Raw genomic sequence first — 19,130 nt, 5'->3', positions numbered from 1 at the left:
ATTGAAATCTCTTCTGTATTCATTCTTCTTTCTTCAATGGACCTCTACATTTGTCCACAGTTTATTTCAGAATAGATAATGTTTCTGAATGCATTATTCTGTAACATATATTTGAGCTTGATAAAATAATTTTTAATGCTACAACCAAAACTAGAAATGTAGTGTGCGTGTGTGTGCGTGTGTGTGTGTGTGTGTGTTTTGGGAGAATATAACGTATTATTGTTATTGTAAGTTGAAATGTATCTTCTTCCACCACTCTTTGTTTGGTCTAACAGTTTTGTGCAACACTCCGAAATAAAAAAACACCACCAAGAATATTTTTATATTGTATGTATATTAAATGCAAAGAAAGTAAAAAAAAAAAAAAAAGTTAGCCTTAGCAAACTGTACATACATAAATAACTTTTTTCCATTAATTAATCTGATTTACATAATTTCATTACATGATCCAGGGATTCTTAATACATCCAGTCATCAGCATTATTAAAAAGTGCCTTTCTTCACATTTATATCCTGTGCACTTGGCGTTCTTCCAATTTTCTTTTTGTCTTCTAAATGCAAGGATTATAACTGCATGCCAAAAAAATAAATGTAAAAAAATAATTGCCATATAAGCTATTTAAAATGTTATTTTACAAATCATTCAACTTATTTAAGAGAGGTCACAGGCTTTCCTTTCATTTAAAAACACTGAAGTAACAATACTGTTCTTACACTTGTGAAGGCTCCAGAAATACTCGAGCCACATGACCCGAAAACTGTGGTGAGGTGCTTTGTGCAGACTGATCACAGAGAATTGTATCCACTGCAGTTTTTTTGTTTTTGTAGGAAGTTACTGATGTTCATCTTTCATGTTCCCGAGTCAGCTTAGTTTAATTTAAAAACAATACTATCCTGTGTGTTGGGCTAAATGAGAAGATTTAGTTAACAAGACATAGCAGCGATAGTTTTCTGTCTGAGACACAGCACGAACAATCTTGGCTACCAACCTAGTAGGTTCTTTTGTTTCAGCAGAAATCAGTAGAAAACAAGAAAGGATTACAATAGTAATAACAACAATTTGAACTGAGGTGATAATAGAAAAACAGTCCTCCTTCTGTTGATTCATATAGGAGGGGGCCCATTGGTGTATCTCAGCATAGGATGAAAGGACCTGGCAAAGTTGTTGGACAGCGTGCAGCTGTAGTCCTCCTCCGTCATGGGAACCAGGCAGGCCAGGCCGATCAGGAGCAACAGTAGGAGCTGGAGTGGCAGGGCAGCCCTGAGGACGCGCAGGAAGAAGGACTGGGAGCGCGGACTCTGCTGGGCCTCAGAACGGGAAGAACCTGACCCACCTCCTCTGCGATACCTGCTCAGACAGACAGCAGAAACGACACAGGGCCGGCTTCAACACACTCATCCAGGACCGCTTCGCCAGCTGTCCTGTAAGGGCGAAGCCTGCAGCCCACGGAGGCCGACTCTCAACCCGTCAGTGCATTCGCTAGTAATCACTCTCAACATGGGACGTTCACAGAAGGCGACCTTTCGAAAAACGCAATCGTCTGAAAGCATGCTCATCTTATATCCGGAGCCGGGGGTTCCGGACTGCTCTGTGTGTGGTCTTGTTTTAGTTTTGTTTCCCCAGTTAAAGCTTTCGAATTGTACTGACCACTGCAGAGTACATCAGGCAGCTAAAACATGAACTGCACAAAGGCTCACAACACATGCATAAGACACGCATCCGAGAAAAGATGATGCAACCAAACTCATCAAATGAGTGCTTTGCAAAATACTCCAAAGTATAAGACCGCAGGCTGCTATTTAACAATTTTGTTTCATTCAACCGCAGACCACTTTTATAGCAGACTAAGACAATTAAATGCTTCTATATTTGCATTAAACATTTCAAACAAATCTGAAACTATACTAGTTTTAATATTAAAAATGATATTACTATAATTTAAAATGTTACCAACACTCTGCAATTACCATTTCAGCTGTATTATTCGATCTTGCATGGAATCAGCACAGTTACTTTGCAGTGAATTTTGTACAGCTACACTTTTCACAGTTCCTTGTTAATCGAAGGAAATCACATTTTTCTTTCAATGTTTTGAAAAGGAATGGGATGTTTTTTCTCGTTACAGCACTTTAGTTCCTTAGGATATTACCTCTTTTACTCCAGTACTCCTAACAGTCTTCATTTGGACAGGCCCTAGTTTTTCTGCATGTAATTATCAGACTTATCGTTACTAAGCTATGTGGTTTATCCCCAATCATAATAAAAATAAACAGGTTGAAAAAGTTAAACTGGTACGGAGGGGATAAGGCATGTTTAACAGCATCACTGTGTACTGTTTGAAAGTACCATGTCTTCTTATAATGCCCAGGAATGCCCTAGATCAGGAGTTAATGAGGCAGAGACAGGAACAAGAGGTACACACAGTGCTTTAACTGCATTCACACTAGGTAGACTCTCTCAATATGAAATTACTTTTCTTGCTTTTGTGTGTGTGTGAGGAATAACTCACCATAAAAGTAATTTGCACTCAGATGCAACTAGCTTCTGTTGATTTCTGAGCTTGGTCCATACAAATGACAAGAGGTAAATGGTCAGATGTAAAAGCTTCAGCTCTTTAGTTCAAATTCACTGGTCTTATTTTTCAACTACAGGAAGAGACATTTATATAAAGAATAAAACTGTCCCTTGTAAAACAGAACATCTCTTTATCTTGCTTGAAACTGGACAGTATTACTAAGACAGTGTTTACAGTTTAGAACTGACTATACAATGTATATTTGCAGTTTATATAGGCTTTACATTGACATAGCACTTGTTATGTATTCACTTTTTCTATCCATCTATCTGTGTTTCACCTCTATCTATTTTTTTAGTTTTCTTTTTAAAATTTTTGTGAGAAAAACATAAACTGAAATAACCTTAGTTCTTGGCTAAATATCACACAAAAAAGCTCTTCACAGGGAAAAATGTATAAATGGATTCCTACAAAGCATTTCAGTTCCCTTGTCTTGCCTGTTGACTGAGAGGCAGGAAACAGGATGTCTCCGGGCTGAAGACACTGGGAAATCCAGCAAAGGGGGACCCACAAATACTCCCACCATTTGAATGCCAGGTCAGCAGATTAACGAGACCCTCAGGATTAATAAAAAGCTCTGAGCCAGATGGAGGTGTGGGCAGCTGCAGGATGATTGTGCAGTTATAATAAACCATCAAGAAATCTCTTCACAAACATTTATTAAATGAAAGCTTGTTAAAATGCATCCCTATGAGGGAATATAATTATGTCTTATGGAGGAAAAAAAAAGAAAAAGGAAAATAGGTCGTTCTGACACAGACTCCAAATTCTTATTTATTCAGGTGAAAATGATTCACAGGATTTTCCCTGGAAACGATATGAAGTAAAATAAGTATCAATATATCTGAATAATTCATAGACGTTTGGTAGACTTCAGCGTGGAATGCAAGTTCGACTTATTTGGGATTTTATCGTAGCATAACTAACTAATAATAATAATAATAATAATAATAACAACAACAACCAGAATAACTAAATGTTAACAATTATTATTATATTGAAAATCATACATTGTAATAGAATGTCTCTGTATCTATGTATATCATTGTATGTAAATGCTGTACAAAGAGAGAGAGAGTCCTTCTGGTATTAACAGATAGGCCTATTTCATGAACATTTTTCTGGAACATTTTCAGATCTTGTGCTTATTTAATACAAATCATCTCACTGGAACTTGGAGAAACATGAGTTAAAGTGGTCTGACTGCAGCTCCCCTGCCTCTCGGTGTCCTGTCCTGCCCTCTCTACAACTGAGCATCATAAGTAAATACAGGCAGCTCGATCTAAAAGCAGCAGCTCTAATCTCCATGGAGATGGCTGTTACCTGACTGGATTCTGAACGTCTAACCAATAAGGATGTACCTACCAAGTACTGCTGCACGGCTCAATTCACACATCAGAGGCAAACATGCCTTCTTATGATCTCCCAACTAGTAAACTTGTACAGCCACCACTGACAAAAAAACTGTAGTGTTTGACTAAAGGCCAATTAGTTTAAAACTAAACATTAACACAGATTAAAGCCTCCTCCGATCTTAAAAAATAAATAATCTTAAAATAATAGATATATTTAAATGTTACATATAAACTAAGTACTTACATAAGACAAAATGAGAGAATTACTATATTTCTTTGCTCAATAATTTGAAACCTTGCACATTCTGCCAGATTGGTACCATTACTTTCAGTGCCGAAAATTAGTTAGATAGCACACTTAGAAATGTGTGATTTAGATTCCAGTCATTCCTAAGTGTGGGATGAATTTCAGCGGATAATTTCTTCCTTGTTTCTAATATCTGTGTTCTTTGAATTGATGAGATTGGAAAGTGGCTCACAGTCCCCTACCTGCTTCTTAAAATATAGCTTAGAATTCAAAAAATAAATTGCATTCTGTAACGTTATGATAATAACACATTCAACCTTTTTCCGTAGGGCTGGTACTATGAATAATATATGTAGGAGGTGTTTTTCAATTAGGCCCCAAGACTCATGGTTTGAATGAGGTAATGAGAAAGCAGAAACAGTGTGATCTTCACATCATAATGCTTCATCTATTTTAAAAAGGATGGTTTTGTTGAAGTAGGTATCAGAAACAATGACAACACTGAAAACCAAACAATACACTGACTTAGTGCATTGTTGGTAACAAGGAAGAGAAGAAAAAATCTGGAAAATGTAGATCTACACTACCCTTTACCACAGCCCTCTTTACTGTCTGAAACCTGCTTAAAGGCTCCTTCTGATCTCAGACCTTGCCTTGGCCACTGAAGGCGTTTCATCCAATTTAGAGTGCACTGCAGGAACTGTTCCACTGTTCCAATGCAAGATCAAACAAAGCATGCTGATCGGAGGCTCATAAAAGAATAATAAGAAACACAAAAAACACCCAGGAACGTTTTTGATGAGAATTACATTGTACATTTACAAACACACCACACTCCACTTGAATTGCAAGTTTAAATAATGTTGACAGCCATTCAGCTACACAAAATTGATATTCTACGCTTGTCAGAATTAAGAATGCAATATTAACGTAATGAACAAATGTAACAATGAACACATGTATTAATAAAAGCTGACAGGCCTGGATGCGTGTGCGGCAGAGTTTGTATTAAATGTTGGTTGGAAAGCAAGTTGCGAACTGCTGACAGTGGCCTAACAATTAGCTGTCTTTAGCTGTGTGTCGTTCAATTACACAGTGCATTTAGTATCTGTTTATTGCAGTAGTAAAAAGCCAACCAAGAACATGCTTGAAGTTTAGCAGAAGCTAGCACAATCGAAGGCAAGTTTTGTTAGTGTTAATTAAAATGTTCAAGTGTTGGTAAGTCCACATGTAACATTATGATTTATGTTGTCTTTTTTTCCAGAGATTCAATTATGAAAGTATGCATGAACATACAAAATAGTTAACCCCCAAATCTGTTACTCAGCTAATAATAAACTGTGTGAGCAATGAAGAAATGCACTACAAATGTACAAAAATGAATGGGTTTTCAAGAAGAGCTCCTTTTCACTGAGTGGTCAGTACAATTCTAATCATGGTTAGACATTAAAACAATAATCTAAATGTGTTCTTTTCAATTTAAATTCTATCACAACATAGTGACAAGCAATTCTGATAAAAATGTCTGAAGTTGAACAATTCAAATTCAGGTTTTTGATTTAAATTACAATCAAATTTGAATATCCTAAAGTACTGTTCAGTTGTGCATGGGATAGTTCCCAGTTCCCAGTTTAATCAAATTAAACATATTTCTTACTGACATTTTTATTAAAGATAAAGCAAGGGTAATTTATTGCTGTAAGATAACATTTCAGTAAGGTCATATGCTGAAAGGCTGTCCAACAGCAACGAGGCTTTTAGTCTTTGTGTTAAAATTACATAATTAATTGTGTTCCCCCCACATATTAATTAATTTAATAATAGGTTTTATAATACTATAAATCTAAAACTATTAAATGATTTAGGCCAAGATTAATATTAACATGTGGAATCTGGATCTTGAATCTTAATAATGGAATAATAATACATTTAATCAAATGAACACACACAATAAAGGGACACTGAATTACCCTAAATGTGTCTCAACTATCAAAAAGTAGAGAAAAAAATAGATTCTATATTAAATTCTATATGGATTTCAAATACAATTAAAAGGTACAGTAGACTGATACGGTGCATATAGCAACATTACACACGATAACCAAAATTTGGGGGAGTGTGCTAGTCTGCAATTTTCTCTGGAAGTCAGTGATGACAAATGCCTGATTCAAATATTGTTGTCAAATGTTCCTCGTCAGCATATGAACCTTTGTTTACTTAGTATATTAGCACCTACTTAATTTAAATACTAAAATGTCTTTTATTTCCACACCACCCATGATGTTGATCTAAATATTGGGTGGGAAAACCTTATTTAAGTTATGGACAACGACCAAAGTACACCCAGACACTTGTTCAAAAATGGAGACCCTAAAGACATGCCTTACATGGCAGATTTGAAAAGAAGATGGTGCATTGTTAGTGAGAGAAGAAAAGACGTAACACGTGTGAGATTTCTGCTGTAACATTGTTCATTGCAGACGCGGTTGGCTTGGCTACTAGGGAGAAAAATATAGTTGAAGGAAAGTAGTATTAGAATTCTACTTCTGCCACCTAGTGGATTAAAAAAAAGCATTTGTAGAAAGGTTGATTTTTAATATTTTGTGTAAATAGGGGGAAAAAATGTATGGACAGAGACAAGTACTTGAAGCAGCATTTTGACAGCAATACCAAGCAGCCAAGGATTATGGAAGCAGAGGAGAAAGCCTACTTTCAATAGAGGGAGAGGGATACCCATATGTAGTAGATACCCACTCTGTTACCTAGCCTCTATGTAGCATCTAGAATTATAGAAGATGATGGGATCCATTTCCATGAGCCTTAATAGCCGTTACACATAATCTAAGATGTTTTACGTGACTAAAGTTCAACGTTTCATTTTAAAGTTGAATTTTAATTTAGTCAATGAAGGTCATCTAATTGATATTTTAATTTGAAAAATGTGGTGTATATTTATATGTTATATATGTATGTGTGTGTGTACAATGTACAATATTGTTTTATTAGGCAGACTGACTTTCATGCCTCTTCCAATAAAATGTAAAGGATGACAGAGGCAACATCCCAGACTTAGTGACCCTAAACCCCTAACATGGATCATGTGTGAATTCCATTATCTTCTCTGAGTTCTAGAAACCAGGAGAATAAGGTACCTGCTGTGTGGACTGCTGACAGAGGGTCCAGGCTGTGAGAGACTACATTTGCCCCGTGGCTGTTTGCAATGAACAGGGGGTAAAGAAAGAGAATGTTCAGTCCAGGCAAATAAAGACAAGCTACCGATGAAAGAAACCAAAAAAGGGCAGCAACAAAATCAAATGGAGGTGAAAGATAACCCATGAGAACAAGGAAACTAGCTTTTCAAATGTCTTTACATATGATTATATAGCTGGTTGCCATCAGTAATACATATCTTATTCTGAATGTTACTTGTATATAAAATTAAGTACTGCTTTGTACTAGTCATGTCTGCTTACAAGTATATGTATGTATTTGTATTTGACTTAAGGCTAGACAAAATCAAATCTGTGAATGGCCAGTTATGAAGTTTTCCCCTATTGTGATTTGATTTATAAGTAAAAAGAGGTTTCTAATCATACATTAAACTGCAATAGGGTAAAGATTTGTTATTTCGTGGGTAGGGCAACGTTTTGATTTGGTCTTGCCTGTAGTCTAGAGACACAAATATAACTGGACTGTTTTAAAGTGTTTAGGGTGCTAGGAAATCACAGAGATACTTGTCAAATATAATACTTTTCAATTTAGAACAGTTCCCACAGATAAAGAAGCTTTATCACTTTTCTTGGAAATCACTGCATATCAACCTCATATCATATTCTTAAATTGCACTTCAGGGTTTAAGTTAGTGTGTATATTTGATTAATAATACTGCATTGGTTTATAAAAAGAACTATTGCTAGTTTTCAAATTATGTATTAATGATAATTAATGCTTAATTAATTTACATTACAAAAATAAAATCCTAAAACAAAGCATTATTCTTATGTTTTAGAATACTCAGCATTCAAAATCATTCTTATAGGTTTAAACTCAATTCTTAACATAAGCTAGTTGAATATTCTTATTGTACTTATTTTACGTATATGCATTGTTTTGCATATGTGCATTTCTAAGCACAGTAAGTATCCTGATGAAGATCTCTGGTAGATCGAAACATTGCTTAAAACCTGTGAAGCATGGACTAAATAACTACTTGTTATTTTTTGGAGCTGTAGTAAGTGTGTGGGTATTTCTTTTTTATTCTACATGATCTTTTTCGATACCCAGCACCTTCTAAGATATCTAGATATGCGTGCGTTTAATATGTTTTTCTACTAAGTACAGTAAGTGCCTTGCAACAAACCACTCTTGTGAATGTAACTCTTGATTATCTGTCAGATCCCTGCTCCCTTCCTGCTAGCCCTATATGAAGACTAATTGAAAAGCCAGTTTTCCTTGAGAATTTTGCTACAGGATCTAAAGGAGACTAGTGGATGTAGCAAAATCAATTTAAAAAAGACCAAAGTTTAATAGACAGATTTTACAGATGTATTAACAGGTTAAACTAAAACAATATATTTAGAAACTAAGGAAAATTGAATCGAAATTAATCAACAGAACTTGAACAAAAAGGGAATAATAAAATCTGCAGCACTAGGACTTTTGCTTTTTTGTTCTAGGAGAGACACCATGCAAGGAGGGAGATGGGGGAGGGAAGGTATAGATAGAATAGGAAAGGCAATAAAGGCTTTCTTGTGTGGTGGGGTCACTTTGGCCTTACTCGGGCATTCAGGGCTTGGTGATGTGTTACAGCTTGTCACCTAACACTCCCTCCACACGGATATAAGAGAGAATGTCAGGAGTATACGTTACCGATCGGCGTCGACTCGGGGTACTCCTTCCAGAGACAGGGCTCAGGGACCCAGAGGTATCCAGATCATCGGCAGAAGACCAAGAGGACAGGTCCTGTGTTGGACGCACAGAACACAAGAGGATGAAAGGACCATCTAACACAGCGGGCACTAAGTGACAGGGAACAGGGAGGCAGTCTAGCTGTCCTTCACTGGCACTGCATGGACCCGGGGCCAGGTCATGAGCACCACGCTCACCTGCTGACTGCTGGTGATGTCCAGCACTCTCTCGAGCTCACGGATGTGCGGCGTGACTTCCTTAAGCAGCATTTTGAGGCGGTTACCGATGACGTGCACTTTCTCCTTGGCCTCCAGGCAGTCTGTGCCCTTTGTGTTTACCAGCAGCTGACTTGACATGTCCTGCAGAGAAGCCACTTTTAGCTGCGACTCCAGCAGCTCCCTCCGAATTTGCTGGAGGTCAGAGGGAAAAAAGAGAAGGCATCACAATTTGCTTGGTTATCAATTTCAATTTGCAATAACAAGGAACCGACAACTAGGTTATGAGAAGCACAGCCCTTAGCAACCTGGTAAAAGGTGTTTAATGTTCGACAGTTTGGAAAAAGGGCTAAAGGGCATAAGATCAGCATAAAATCAGCATACGATTGCGGATTAGATTTTATTACTGAATCACATAAATTGTACTTTCCACTGAAAGATACATGATCTCCTGGCCTTGCTTACCATGAGTGTTTTATGGTGGTCCTGGAGAGTGTCTGTATCAAGGCTGGAATCAATAGGAACGATTTCATTTCTTCTCCTGTCGATGTTCTCCAACCACAACAGGAGTCCGTGGCTCATCTCATGGAAATCCTGCAAAAACAACAGAGAGGTTAAGATTAAGTTGTAAGTGAACCCTTGTGAAGACCACATAACCACATTTATTTTGCATTTGCTTCAGTTTATACAACTAAATTAATGCAAAGTCACATATTCATAAATTTTCCATAAACAAAGGTTAAAAAGGAAATTGCCATCAATAAACAGGTTTTTATTAGTAAACCTTTTTTTGGAAGGGATTTGTAAGAAACCCAGTTGGTCCAATGGTTTCCTCATTCAACTGTCTCTTGGATCAGATTAAGTATAATTATAATTATTTTTTCATTCGAAATGTATATGCATTACGCTAATTTATATGCTATGGTTTCATTTAATCAATTCAACACCCTTCAGTAAAAGTAAGTAAAGGCAGATGTTTGAGGTAAACACCTAGCTGTAATTTACTTACTATTTCATACAGTGCCTTAAGCCTATTTTAATTATTTTCAGACCAAATCAACTTTGTATGATTCAATCTATTTTCATTTAAGAGCATTTTAAAGGTCATAAGAAATGACAATTTGAAGTATGCTGTATATACAGGACTTTATAAATTAATCTAAAAAAATATATATTATACATACTTTTTTATAATGCATCACCAAGTATAAGTTAGATATAGAAATTCTGCTTAACTGGAAAATATCAAAGCATTTTTGTATTTGAAATATATTACAAATGCACAGAAGGACTTGGAAGTCTTCTGTAAAAATATATTAAACAGTGAATTCTGTGAATGCCTGAGAGAAACACATTGGAAACTATCAAAAGTCTGTAAAAGACTCTGTAATTCTTCCGCCTTTAATTTTGGAGAGACATGATGGACAGTATTTGGGACTCCTGGGTCTACCAGATGTCTATTGCTGAGGTCTTGGTCGTGTCGGGTGAGTGTGGTTGGGGGATGTCTTAGAAATGTAAATCAATGCTGCTGGTGAGATGCATCTTATAGTAGCAGTCACAAGAGGTGGTGACGTACATGGCACTGCATGAGGGCGTTCTGCAGCGAGCCACGCCACTCCTCCATCATGGTGCAAACATGGTCCCTACGCTTGTTCATCTGGCTCAAGCGCTCCTGCAGCTCTTGTCCTTCCTCGGTCTCTGACTGCATAAACTCTGAGCTGCACAGGTTGATGGACAGGATGATGGCCTTGCGGTTGTCCACAGCTTTCTGAAGCTCCTAAAGGGGGACAGGGACAGGGACATCAGAGAGGTGCCAAAAAATCACTTGCCTTCCACAATCCAATTCCACAATCTCAGTGCTGAGGCCATGAAGGCCGTAGAAATGCGAAGTAATAACACTGGCAGGTTGGCAGGATGACAGCTATTTGGGGACCGTGAAGAGGGTGAGCTGTAGGCTACTAGGTCTATAGCAATTCCAGGGCAGGCTATTTATAGTTTGTTGACTTGCAGTCAGACTGGATTCATTTCTGGCTCCTCTTCAGAGCAACCCTTCTGTGTTTTCTACATGCACCCCCTCAACCCTTTAACTACAGAACAGACAGTACAGTAAACATCTGGTAGGAATTACATAGGAAGAAACATATGTACCACCTTTTTTACCACCTGAGTTTTCAAAGCGAGTAAAGGATTTACTGAAGCCCTTACAGTATGTATGTTTATTAAAGTTATTGTAACATACTTAATGCTTATGTTTTCTGATTATGAATACAAAAAGCCCCCATAAGTTGCCTTCCTGATCATTCATTCTATTAGAGGGAGTAAGAACCTGTGGAATGCTAGTAAAGTTCATACAGCTCTTTCCAACGTCATCTTTCCCCTGACTGCAGACCCCACCTTGAGCTTTTTGATGCGCAGTTCTATGGTGTGGATGTCGGTGCTGAGGTCCAGCCGCCGAAGCTGCTCCAGGTCCTCCTCCGTCTCCCTCAGCCAGTCCCAGATGCTGTTCAGGTCAGAGTTGAACTGCTGCCACTGCTGCAGGTTCTGCTTCATCCGCAGCTCTTTACTGAGGGCTTGGGCCTGGATCAGCTCCCAGCGTTCGATCACACCTGCGGAGACCGGGACACACACATCACTAATGGCCAGGGCATTAAGGATCAAGGAACCCCAATAGAATTAGAGAGATACATTAAATTGCATGCCTGAAAGTATAACACCAAACAAGGTAGAGAAAAGAGTCTTATTTTATGTTTGTCTACTATCCGTGTGATCAGCTCTGAAGCAACATTAACACCATTGTGAACCTACAATACATTTACCTAGTTCACAGTTTTTTTGGTGCCAACCCAAGATGATGAGAGGGAGTGTATGTGCAGAGTTAGGAGCGGTTGGAAGCGTCTCTCACCTGAGGTCTGTGTTTCGGTGCTGTTGAGGTTGATGAACCCAGAGAGCTTGTCCTCTTCCTCTTTCAGTTTATACCCGACCCGCTTCACCGTGTCAATGCTCCCACGACACTCGCCCAGCAGCCTCATCTGGAAGAGGTTACACCGAGTTACGGCACAAGACCTACGCTGACATTACACAACATGCTGCTCCAGCACTACAGTTGGCTCCAGGTAGGGGTTCAAATCTTGGCATCAGTTGCCTTGGTCTTTATGTGAATCTAAACATGTTCACCCACAGAGACGGTCTGCCTGCCAAGGGGAAAGTAAACCCAGTGCTGAGGAAGAGGAAATCAGTCTGTATTTCTGAGTCAGTAGACTACACAGTAACAGAACTGACACACAGAGACGAAGTTTTCAATTACAAACACTAGTAGCATCCCGTATGGAAAATAAATACAAAGCTTATCCCAAAACTATGTTGCAGTATATTACAATAATACAAATTTGCTACAAAAATATACTGAGAAATTTTATGTAAATAAGAAATTAGAAATACATATATTTCAGACAACAATGACCTACATTTTAATTATTTAACTACAGATTGTTGTGTGCCTGAAATATATTTACTTACACATTCATATATTTTAAAATAGTTTTCTTCATATTTTCAAAAGGTATTTCAGTTTATTCCTGTGCCCATTGTTGCATATTGCTTTGTATTTATAAAACATACTTTCAAGATATGTTGCATCTTATATATTTGTTCTGTATGGGACACCTTAGGATTTTCAGTCATACTGTAGTATAAATAATATGTAATGTTGCTTTGGTTTGTTGTTTCCAGGACCGTGCCAGGCAGCTGTGGTTACCATTTTTAAAGCAGGTCTCTCAAACTCAGTCCCTGGAGGGCCGCTTGTCTTTTCCCTTTTGTTCCAACCCATTTCCTATTGGACTGATTAGCTCATTAACGGAGTGGATTTAACACTTCCCTATAAGCTGCAAATGATGTTGCGTCTTGAATTAAAACAAATTAAACATTAAAACAATTTCACTTTATTTTCAGGCCGTAAAACAATACATCTCATTGATTAAAACAAGAGATTGATTCAGTGATTTAGAGTTCCAGCTGGAATGACAACCAGATGACACTACAGCCCACAAGGTACAGTGTTCGAGAGCCCTGATTTTAAGTGATGTCTTTCAAAGATACTGTAGGGATTTCAAAACCTGGGAGGAAAGGATGTTATACTTCAGCTGCATACTACACTAGTCTTAAACCCAACTGTCTCCGGTAGGAAGTTGTACTCACATATCCCATGTAAGTGGAGTCCAGCTCAGGGCCGGTGGGGGTCCTGCTACGGATGATATTCTCCGTCTGCTGCAGGTGGAAGCGGCTGGTGTCCAGAGCCTTGTCCAGCTGCCTGATGTGTGTTTCCAGGGAGCCGGGCTCACCTGTGAAAAAATGCAGGGCTGATCAATTATTTAATTGTCAGAATTAAAAGAATGCAACACATGCAGCCATAGAAGCCAAGAACTAATGAAAAGTCCATGTGTTCACCAATAACACACATCTGTAGCAATGCCTCTGTAGCTCGAACACCCACAGGAGCACTTGGAAACATGACATTGCATGAAGGTGATTCTGAGTTAGGGTTATTTAACTTAGGATAGCAATACTGCATTTATTTATTTTATATATGTATTTTCTTGCTTGCCCTGTCCGTACCCAGGGTGAATTCTTACCCAGTATGATTCAATTTTCATGTAATAGTGAGGCCTAAATTTAGTATATCAGCTGAACTCAATTAACACAATTTCTTCAGGGCCTGGCACAAATTATGGTCAATATTGAAATATGCTAGGTGTATACATATCTATATAATAGTATCTCTGACTGTGTACAACACTATAACTGAAATCTATAATGCATTAGAGATATCTATACCGTGACAATATCCTACCTGTCAATATATATCCAGGTCATTGGAACACATTGCTTGTTTCAAGTTAAATGGTCACAGCCGGATTAAATACATACACACCCATGCAGTATCCCCCCCCAAAACATGATTTAAGGCTCCAGTTGGTTAATAGAAGAACATCATGTCTACTTAACATCTTATTCTTTAAAATAAAAAAGTTTTTACTCCATTTCAAGGTTCTGTTACATTATAATTGAACCTAGAAGAATATATATTTAGAGGAGGGAAGAAGCATTAATACAGTCACTCAAAGCAGCTGTGGATTAGTGAATAGGCGAGGACATTGTTTAGTTGTGACAAAGTGAGATGAAGATCCAGTGATGACTAAACGACAACAAACACAAATGAGAGCGTGATCGTTCCCCTTTTTAACAGCATTCAACTTCCTGACCACATATGAAATGCAAATTAGGGAACACAGTGCATACATAAATGATTTGCTACTACTGAAAAAGCTTTTTGTTATTGAGGGTAAAGAGGCTGTTAGAAACTCTCCTGGTTACTTTATTTTTTCTCCGTGAGACTCCCAAGCAGTGATTAAGTGAAGTGAGAAATGTTATCTTCTCAGTGAATCAGTGAATGTTAGATCAGACTTGAAGGGATATTTTATCCTTTCATACTGGGGCATGCTTTGGCTAGGATTGCCTACCAGAGGTTGATCTCAATGTATTTTCTGTCAGTTTTACATAGGCCTCTGGGCTCTCTGGGATCACTACATCTGGGAAAAAAGAAATACAAGCAACATTTGAAAAGCTAAACAGAACCCCTACCTTGGGGACTCTGAAAAGGCAACACCAATTATGTGCATAAGTCCAAGGCCAGAGATATTTTATAATTTCACTCTTTACACTTAATCAGTTATTTTACTGCACTGAAGGTTGTTTCAGTCAGGAATCCTAGAATCCAAGAAGGCGGGTGATTCGTTCTGGCTGTTCTACATCGTGCAATATGGTTTGGTTGACAGTTTTTAATAAATCAGTTTAGACATACATTTATGATCCGTAATCCACAAATGGAGAAAAAAAAAAAAAAAAAAAAGAAATTAAAATAAAACTACAGTGCGCTCAATCGAATCGAGACCCCAGGTGCAGTCTGTCCCATGCTGCACATTCTAATATATGGTTTGTATGATTCTATGAACCAAATTCCCACGGAGAAGAAGATGAAGGTGGGCAGACACAACAGGAAGGAGAGCAGCGGGATGCAACGGACCTGTCAGGGCAGCAGCTCCTCGGAGGTAGAACTCCTTGTCGTCATCCTCGTCGCCCTGGGGCTCATCGCCCTGCTCGGCCGCGAGGGCCCTGGTCATGGTCTCCAGGCCCCGGCTCAGGTCGTAGTCATGGTCCCACTCCAGGGGGATGGAGTCCACGCTGGCTGGGGTGTCCCGGCCCGAGCGTTCGGCCCGCATGGGGGCGGCCATGGAAGTGGAGCGGCTGGAGGACGGCTGCGGGGAGAGCAGGCTGTCGGCTGACTTGTCATTCCAGGGCAGGCTGGACAGCTCCACTGCTTCCTCCAGGTCCAGCTCCCGGTCGGACACATCATGTTCGTCGTCCGTCAGCTGAGGAGGACATTAGAATCAGAATCAACACGCACTGTTGACATATTTTGCACATCAAACACCTACAGATGCCCTACTTTAACATTAGTCACTAAAACATGTTTAAACAAGATTTTAAAAAGAGGCTGGCTTATACTACTTCTATTGACCCCAGTGTGAAGGTCGTGCTTCTTGCTGTTTACCGGCAGTCGGATGAGCTTCTTGTAGTATCGCTCGACTCGCCCAAACACCTCCTGGCAGTATCTCTGCAGCTCCTCCAGCTCCTCCTCGATGACGGTGGCATCCAGCGGCTCGCTCTTCTCGATGAGCACGTCTCCCTGGCGGAAGATCTGCTCGATCTTGCCCGTGTTCAGAGAGATCTCCTGCTGGAACGCCTGACCAGACAAGAGACAAGCAAGAGTCTGTGAGCCACAAAACACAAAGTTCAAAGCCTAATGATGAAAAAGGCTCTTCTTTTGTAAAGGATTTGCAAGTAAGTCAATTGGAGTTTTTGTGTGAGTTTTGTTTGGACATTTTAACTTGTCAGCCTTTTTGTACAAGTATAGGTGCACCAAGCTTCTCAGACGAAAAGCATGATTTTTTTTTTCTTCTGTCAGCATTTCCTTTAGCTTTTATGATATATTCACTTGTTCCCTCATCAGACCACCTTGCCACTGGCTTATCTATATCATAGTCCCTTGTGAATTTTATGATACTAATCTACAGTGTAATGTAAATCTAGCTAAATTAAATTAAACATGGACAGCATGGAACCTGTATATGTACAAACAAATCACATCCCTAAAGAAAATGTTTATAAAAAAATGGCATTCGATTTTGCCGTTGATAAAATAGCCATAAAAATATATATTTTAAGAACTGTAAGACTTTTAAAGTGGAATTAGTATTTCTCAAAAGAGCCTTTCAGTTAGCATACAAGTCTTACATGAGTCACAACTGACATTTAAAATAATGATTTTAATGCTATGCTATTATCTGAAGGGCCCGAGTCGTGAGCAAAATGCACTGCACTATATATTTTTTTTATAGCATTTCAAGCTTTACTTAACCTTTTCAAGTAGAGTGGTTTAAAAACAATAACAAACCTCCTGTGGAATGCCTGTAACACTTTTAGCTCTATTGATCATCCATAAATTAGGGGGAAATGGATCTGAAAAAAACTATTTAATCACAGACTACAAAACGTATAAATGAACTTATTTTAAAACAAAGGCATGCGATATTAAACACTGTTTGTGAATTTATGTGGAGAGATACACCGATCAGCCATAACATTATGACTACTGACAGGTGAAGTGAATAACACTGATAATCTCTTTATCATGGCACCTGTCAGTGGGTGGGATATATTAGGCAGCAAGTGAACATTTTGTCCTCAAAGTTGTTATGTTAGAAGCAGGAAAAATGGGCAGCGTAAGGATCTGAGCAACTTTGACAAGGGCCAAATTGTGATGGCTAGACGACTGGGTCAGAGCATCTCCAAAACTGCAGCTCTTGTGGGGTGTTCCCGGTCTGCAGTGGTCAGTACCTATCTAAAGTGGTCCAAGGAAGGAAAAGCGATTAATGGGCGGCCAAGGCTCATTGATGCACGTGGGGAGCGAAAGCTGGCCCATGTGGTCCGATCCAACAGACGAGCTACTGTATCTCAAATTGCTGAAAAAGTGAATGCTGGTTCTGATAGAAAGGTGTCAGAACACACAGTGCATCGCAGTTTGTTGCGTATGGGGCCATGTAGCCGCAGACCAGTCAGGGTGCCCATGCTGACCCCTGTCCACTGCCGAAAGCGCCTACAATGGGCACGTGAGCATCAGAACTGGACCACGGAGCAATGGAAGAAGGGGGCATGGTCTGATGAATCACGAGTTCAAGGTGTTGACTTGGCCTCCAAATTCCCCAGATCTCAATCCAATCGAGCATCTGTGGGATGTGCTGGACAAACAAGTCCAATCCATGGAGGCCCCACCTGCAACTTACAGGACTTAAAGGATCTGCTGCTAATGTCTTGGTGCCAGATACCACAGCACACCTTCAGAGGTCTAGTGGAGTCCATACCTCGACGGGTCAGGGCTGTTTTGGCGGCAAAAGGGGGACCTACACAATATTAGGCAGGTGGTCATAATGTTATGGCTGATCGGTGTATATCTGGATGGAAAATGTGTACGTATAGGGCTTTTTAAAAAGCACTTACAAAAGGAATGTGCTGCCTTTATCACTTTGCCTTTAAAGAAGATCAAGCCTAGTTCCAAACTAAGAGGCAGATTTGCAAAATCCAGAAAACAAACGTATAATTCCTTGGCATATGTAAAGCCTGCAACCTTACTTTTGTCAAACCTTAATTTTTAATGACAACATTGCATTAAGGAGGAATAAATACATATAGTGGGTTGACAGTGGAGGCCATGGCAGGACAATATACAGGATACATTTCTGAATGACAGATTACCATCTTCACACTTCCATTACCCAAACTAAACTCTGCAAATATGCCTCATTTCATGTATTGGAAACATGTATAGAATTGTTAGGCCTAGTGCACACATTAACAAGTTAATAAAGACAGCATCACAGTTTGAAGCTGTTGAAAGATTACCATGTACTGAATAGGAATTCTAAGAAACCATCTTAAAAATCAAATGCACCAAGGAGCAGTTAAAAATAATACAAATTAGGTACCAATAAGAAGAACAAAGAAACGTGTGCCGTACAGTATATGATTAAACATACTCTTCCCCTAGAAATGATTCCCTTACCCTGAGCTGCTTTATCTTTGCCTGGACGTCACACTCAGAGAAGTGTTCAATGTTGGTCAGCTGGAGGTCCATTTCCGTGAGCCATACCAGGATGCTGTCTCTGGCCGTCTCAAACTCCTCTCTCTGGCTGATAAAGTGCTGGACAACAGATAACGTATCTCATGTCACACAAATTTCTATGTACACAGAGCATCTCAAGCAAACATTCGCTGTGGCAGACTGCCCACTGCACAGTCAATGAGTCAGATGGGCAGGTGGCCCAAGTTTAAGGCACAGAGGAAAACCAGCTCCCCACCTCAGCTAGAAGAATGTGAAATATAGTTTTCACTTCGAGAGATGAGGGCTAAAACAAGTTACTAATGTACTCAAGAGAGATTAGTGTGACACAGATTACACTGCTATAGCTATTTATTATAGTTCATTTTCTTAAGAGCTACATTTATTAACCAGGGAAATTAATCCTTTGGGTCATTCACCAAAGGGCAAGTGACAATTATAGGAAAACACAATTATAGGGATTCACTTTTCTGGGGAACTGAGCTGTGACAGGTTAATGATTCAAATAACAAACACAAACATGCAAAATACAATAATAAAAACATATTTTCTTCTAGTTGAAAGCTATAATTTTCCTGATCCACTTACAAAGAGTGA

At 39.0% G+C, this 19,130-nt stretch overlaps 1 protein-coding gene across 1 annotated transcript in view; it reads right to left on the bottom strand.

Annotated features, from left to right (window-relative positions):
- Window positions 1–315: 315 nt before the first annotated feature.
- Window positions 316–19,130, bottom strand: part of LOC136747587 (nesprin-1) — a 183,822-nt gene continuing 165,007 nt past the window's right edge. Inside the window, exons 135-147 of the mRNA XM_066700533.1 lie at window positions 18,477–18,614; window positions 15,909–16,100; window positions 15,381–15,726; window positions 14,818–14,886; window positions 13,496–13,638; window positions 12,204–12,330; window positions 11,696–11,907; window positions 10,878–11,078; window positions 9,767–9,895; window positions 9,284–9,496; window positions 9,048–9,140; window positions 7,331–7,389; window positions 316–1,348 (exon numbers count right to left, since the gene is read on the bottom strand). Of these exons, the coding sequence (XP_066556630.1) occupies window positions 1,105–1,348; window positions 7,331–7,389; window positions 9,048–9,140; window positions 9,284–9,496; window positions 9,767–9,895; window positions 10,878–11,078; window positions 11,696–11,907; window positions 12,204–12,330; window positions 13,496–13,638; window positions 14,818–14,886; window positions 15,381–15,726; window positions 15,909–16,100; window positions 18,477–18,614 (2,166 nt within the window). The 3' untranslated portion in view covers window positions 316–1,104. The remainder of the gene's footprint in view (window positions 1,349–7,330; window positions 7,390–9,047; window positions 9,141–9,283; window positions 9,497–9,766; window positions 9,896–10,877; window positions 11,079–11,695; window positions 11,908–12,203; window positions 12,331–13,495; window positions 13,639–14,817; window positions 14,887–15,380; window positions 15,727–15,908; window positions 16,101–18,476; window positions 18,615–19,130) is intronic.

This window comes from Amia ocellicauda, chromosome 1 (genome assembly GCF_036373705.1).
Source record: "Amia ocellicauda isolate fAmiCal2 chromosome 1, fAmiCal2.hap1, whole genome shotgun sequence".
Taxonomy (NCBI): Eukaryota; Metazoa; Chordata; class Actinopteri; order Amiiformes; family Amiidae; genus Amia; species Amia ocellicauda.
This window is presented reverse-complemented; position numbering and strand designations above follow the sequence as displayed.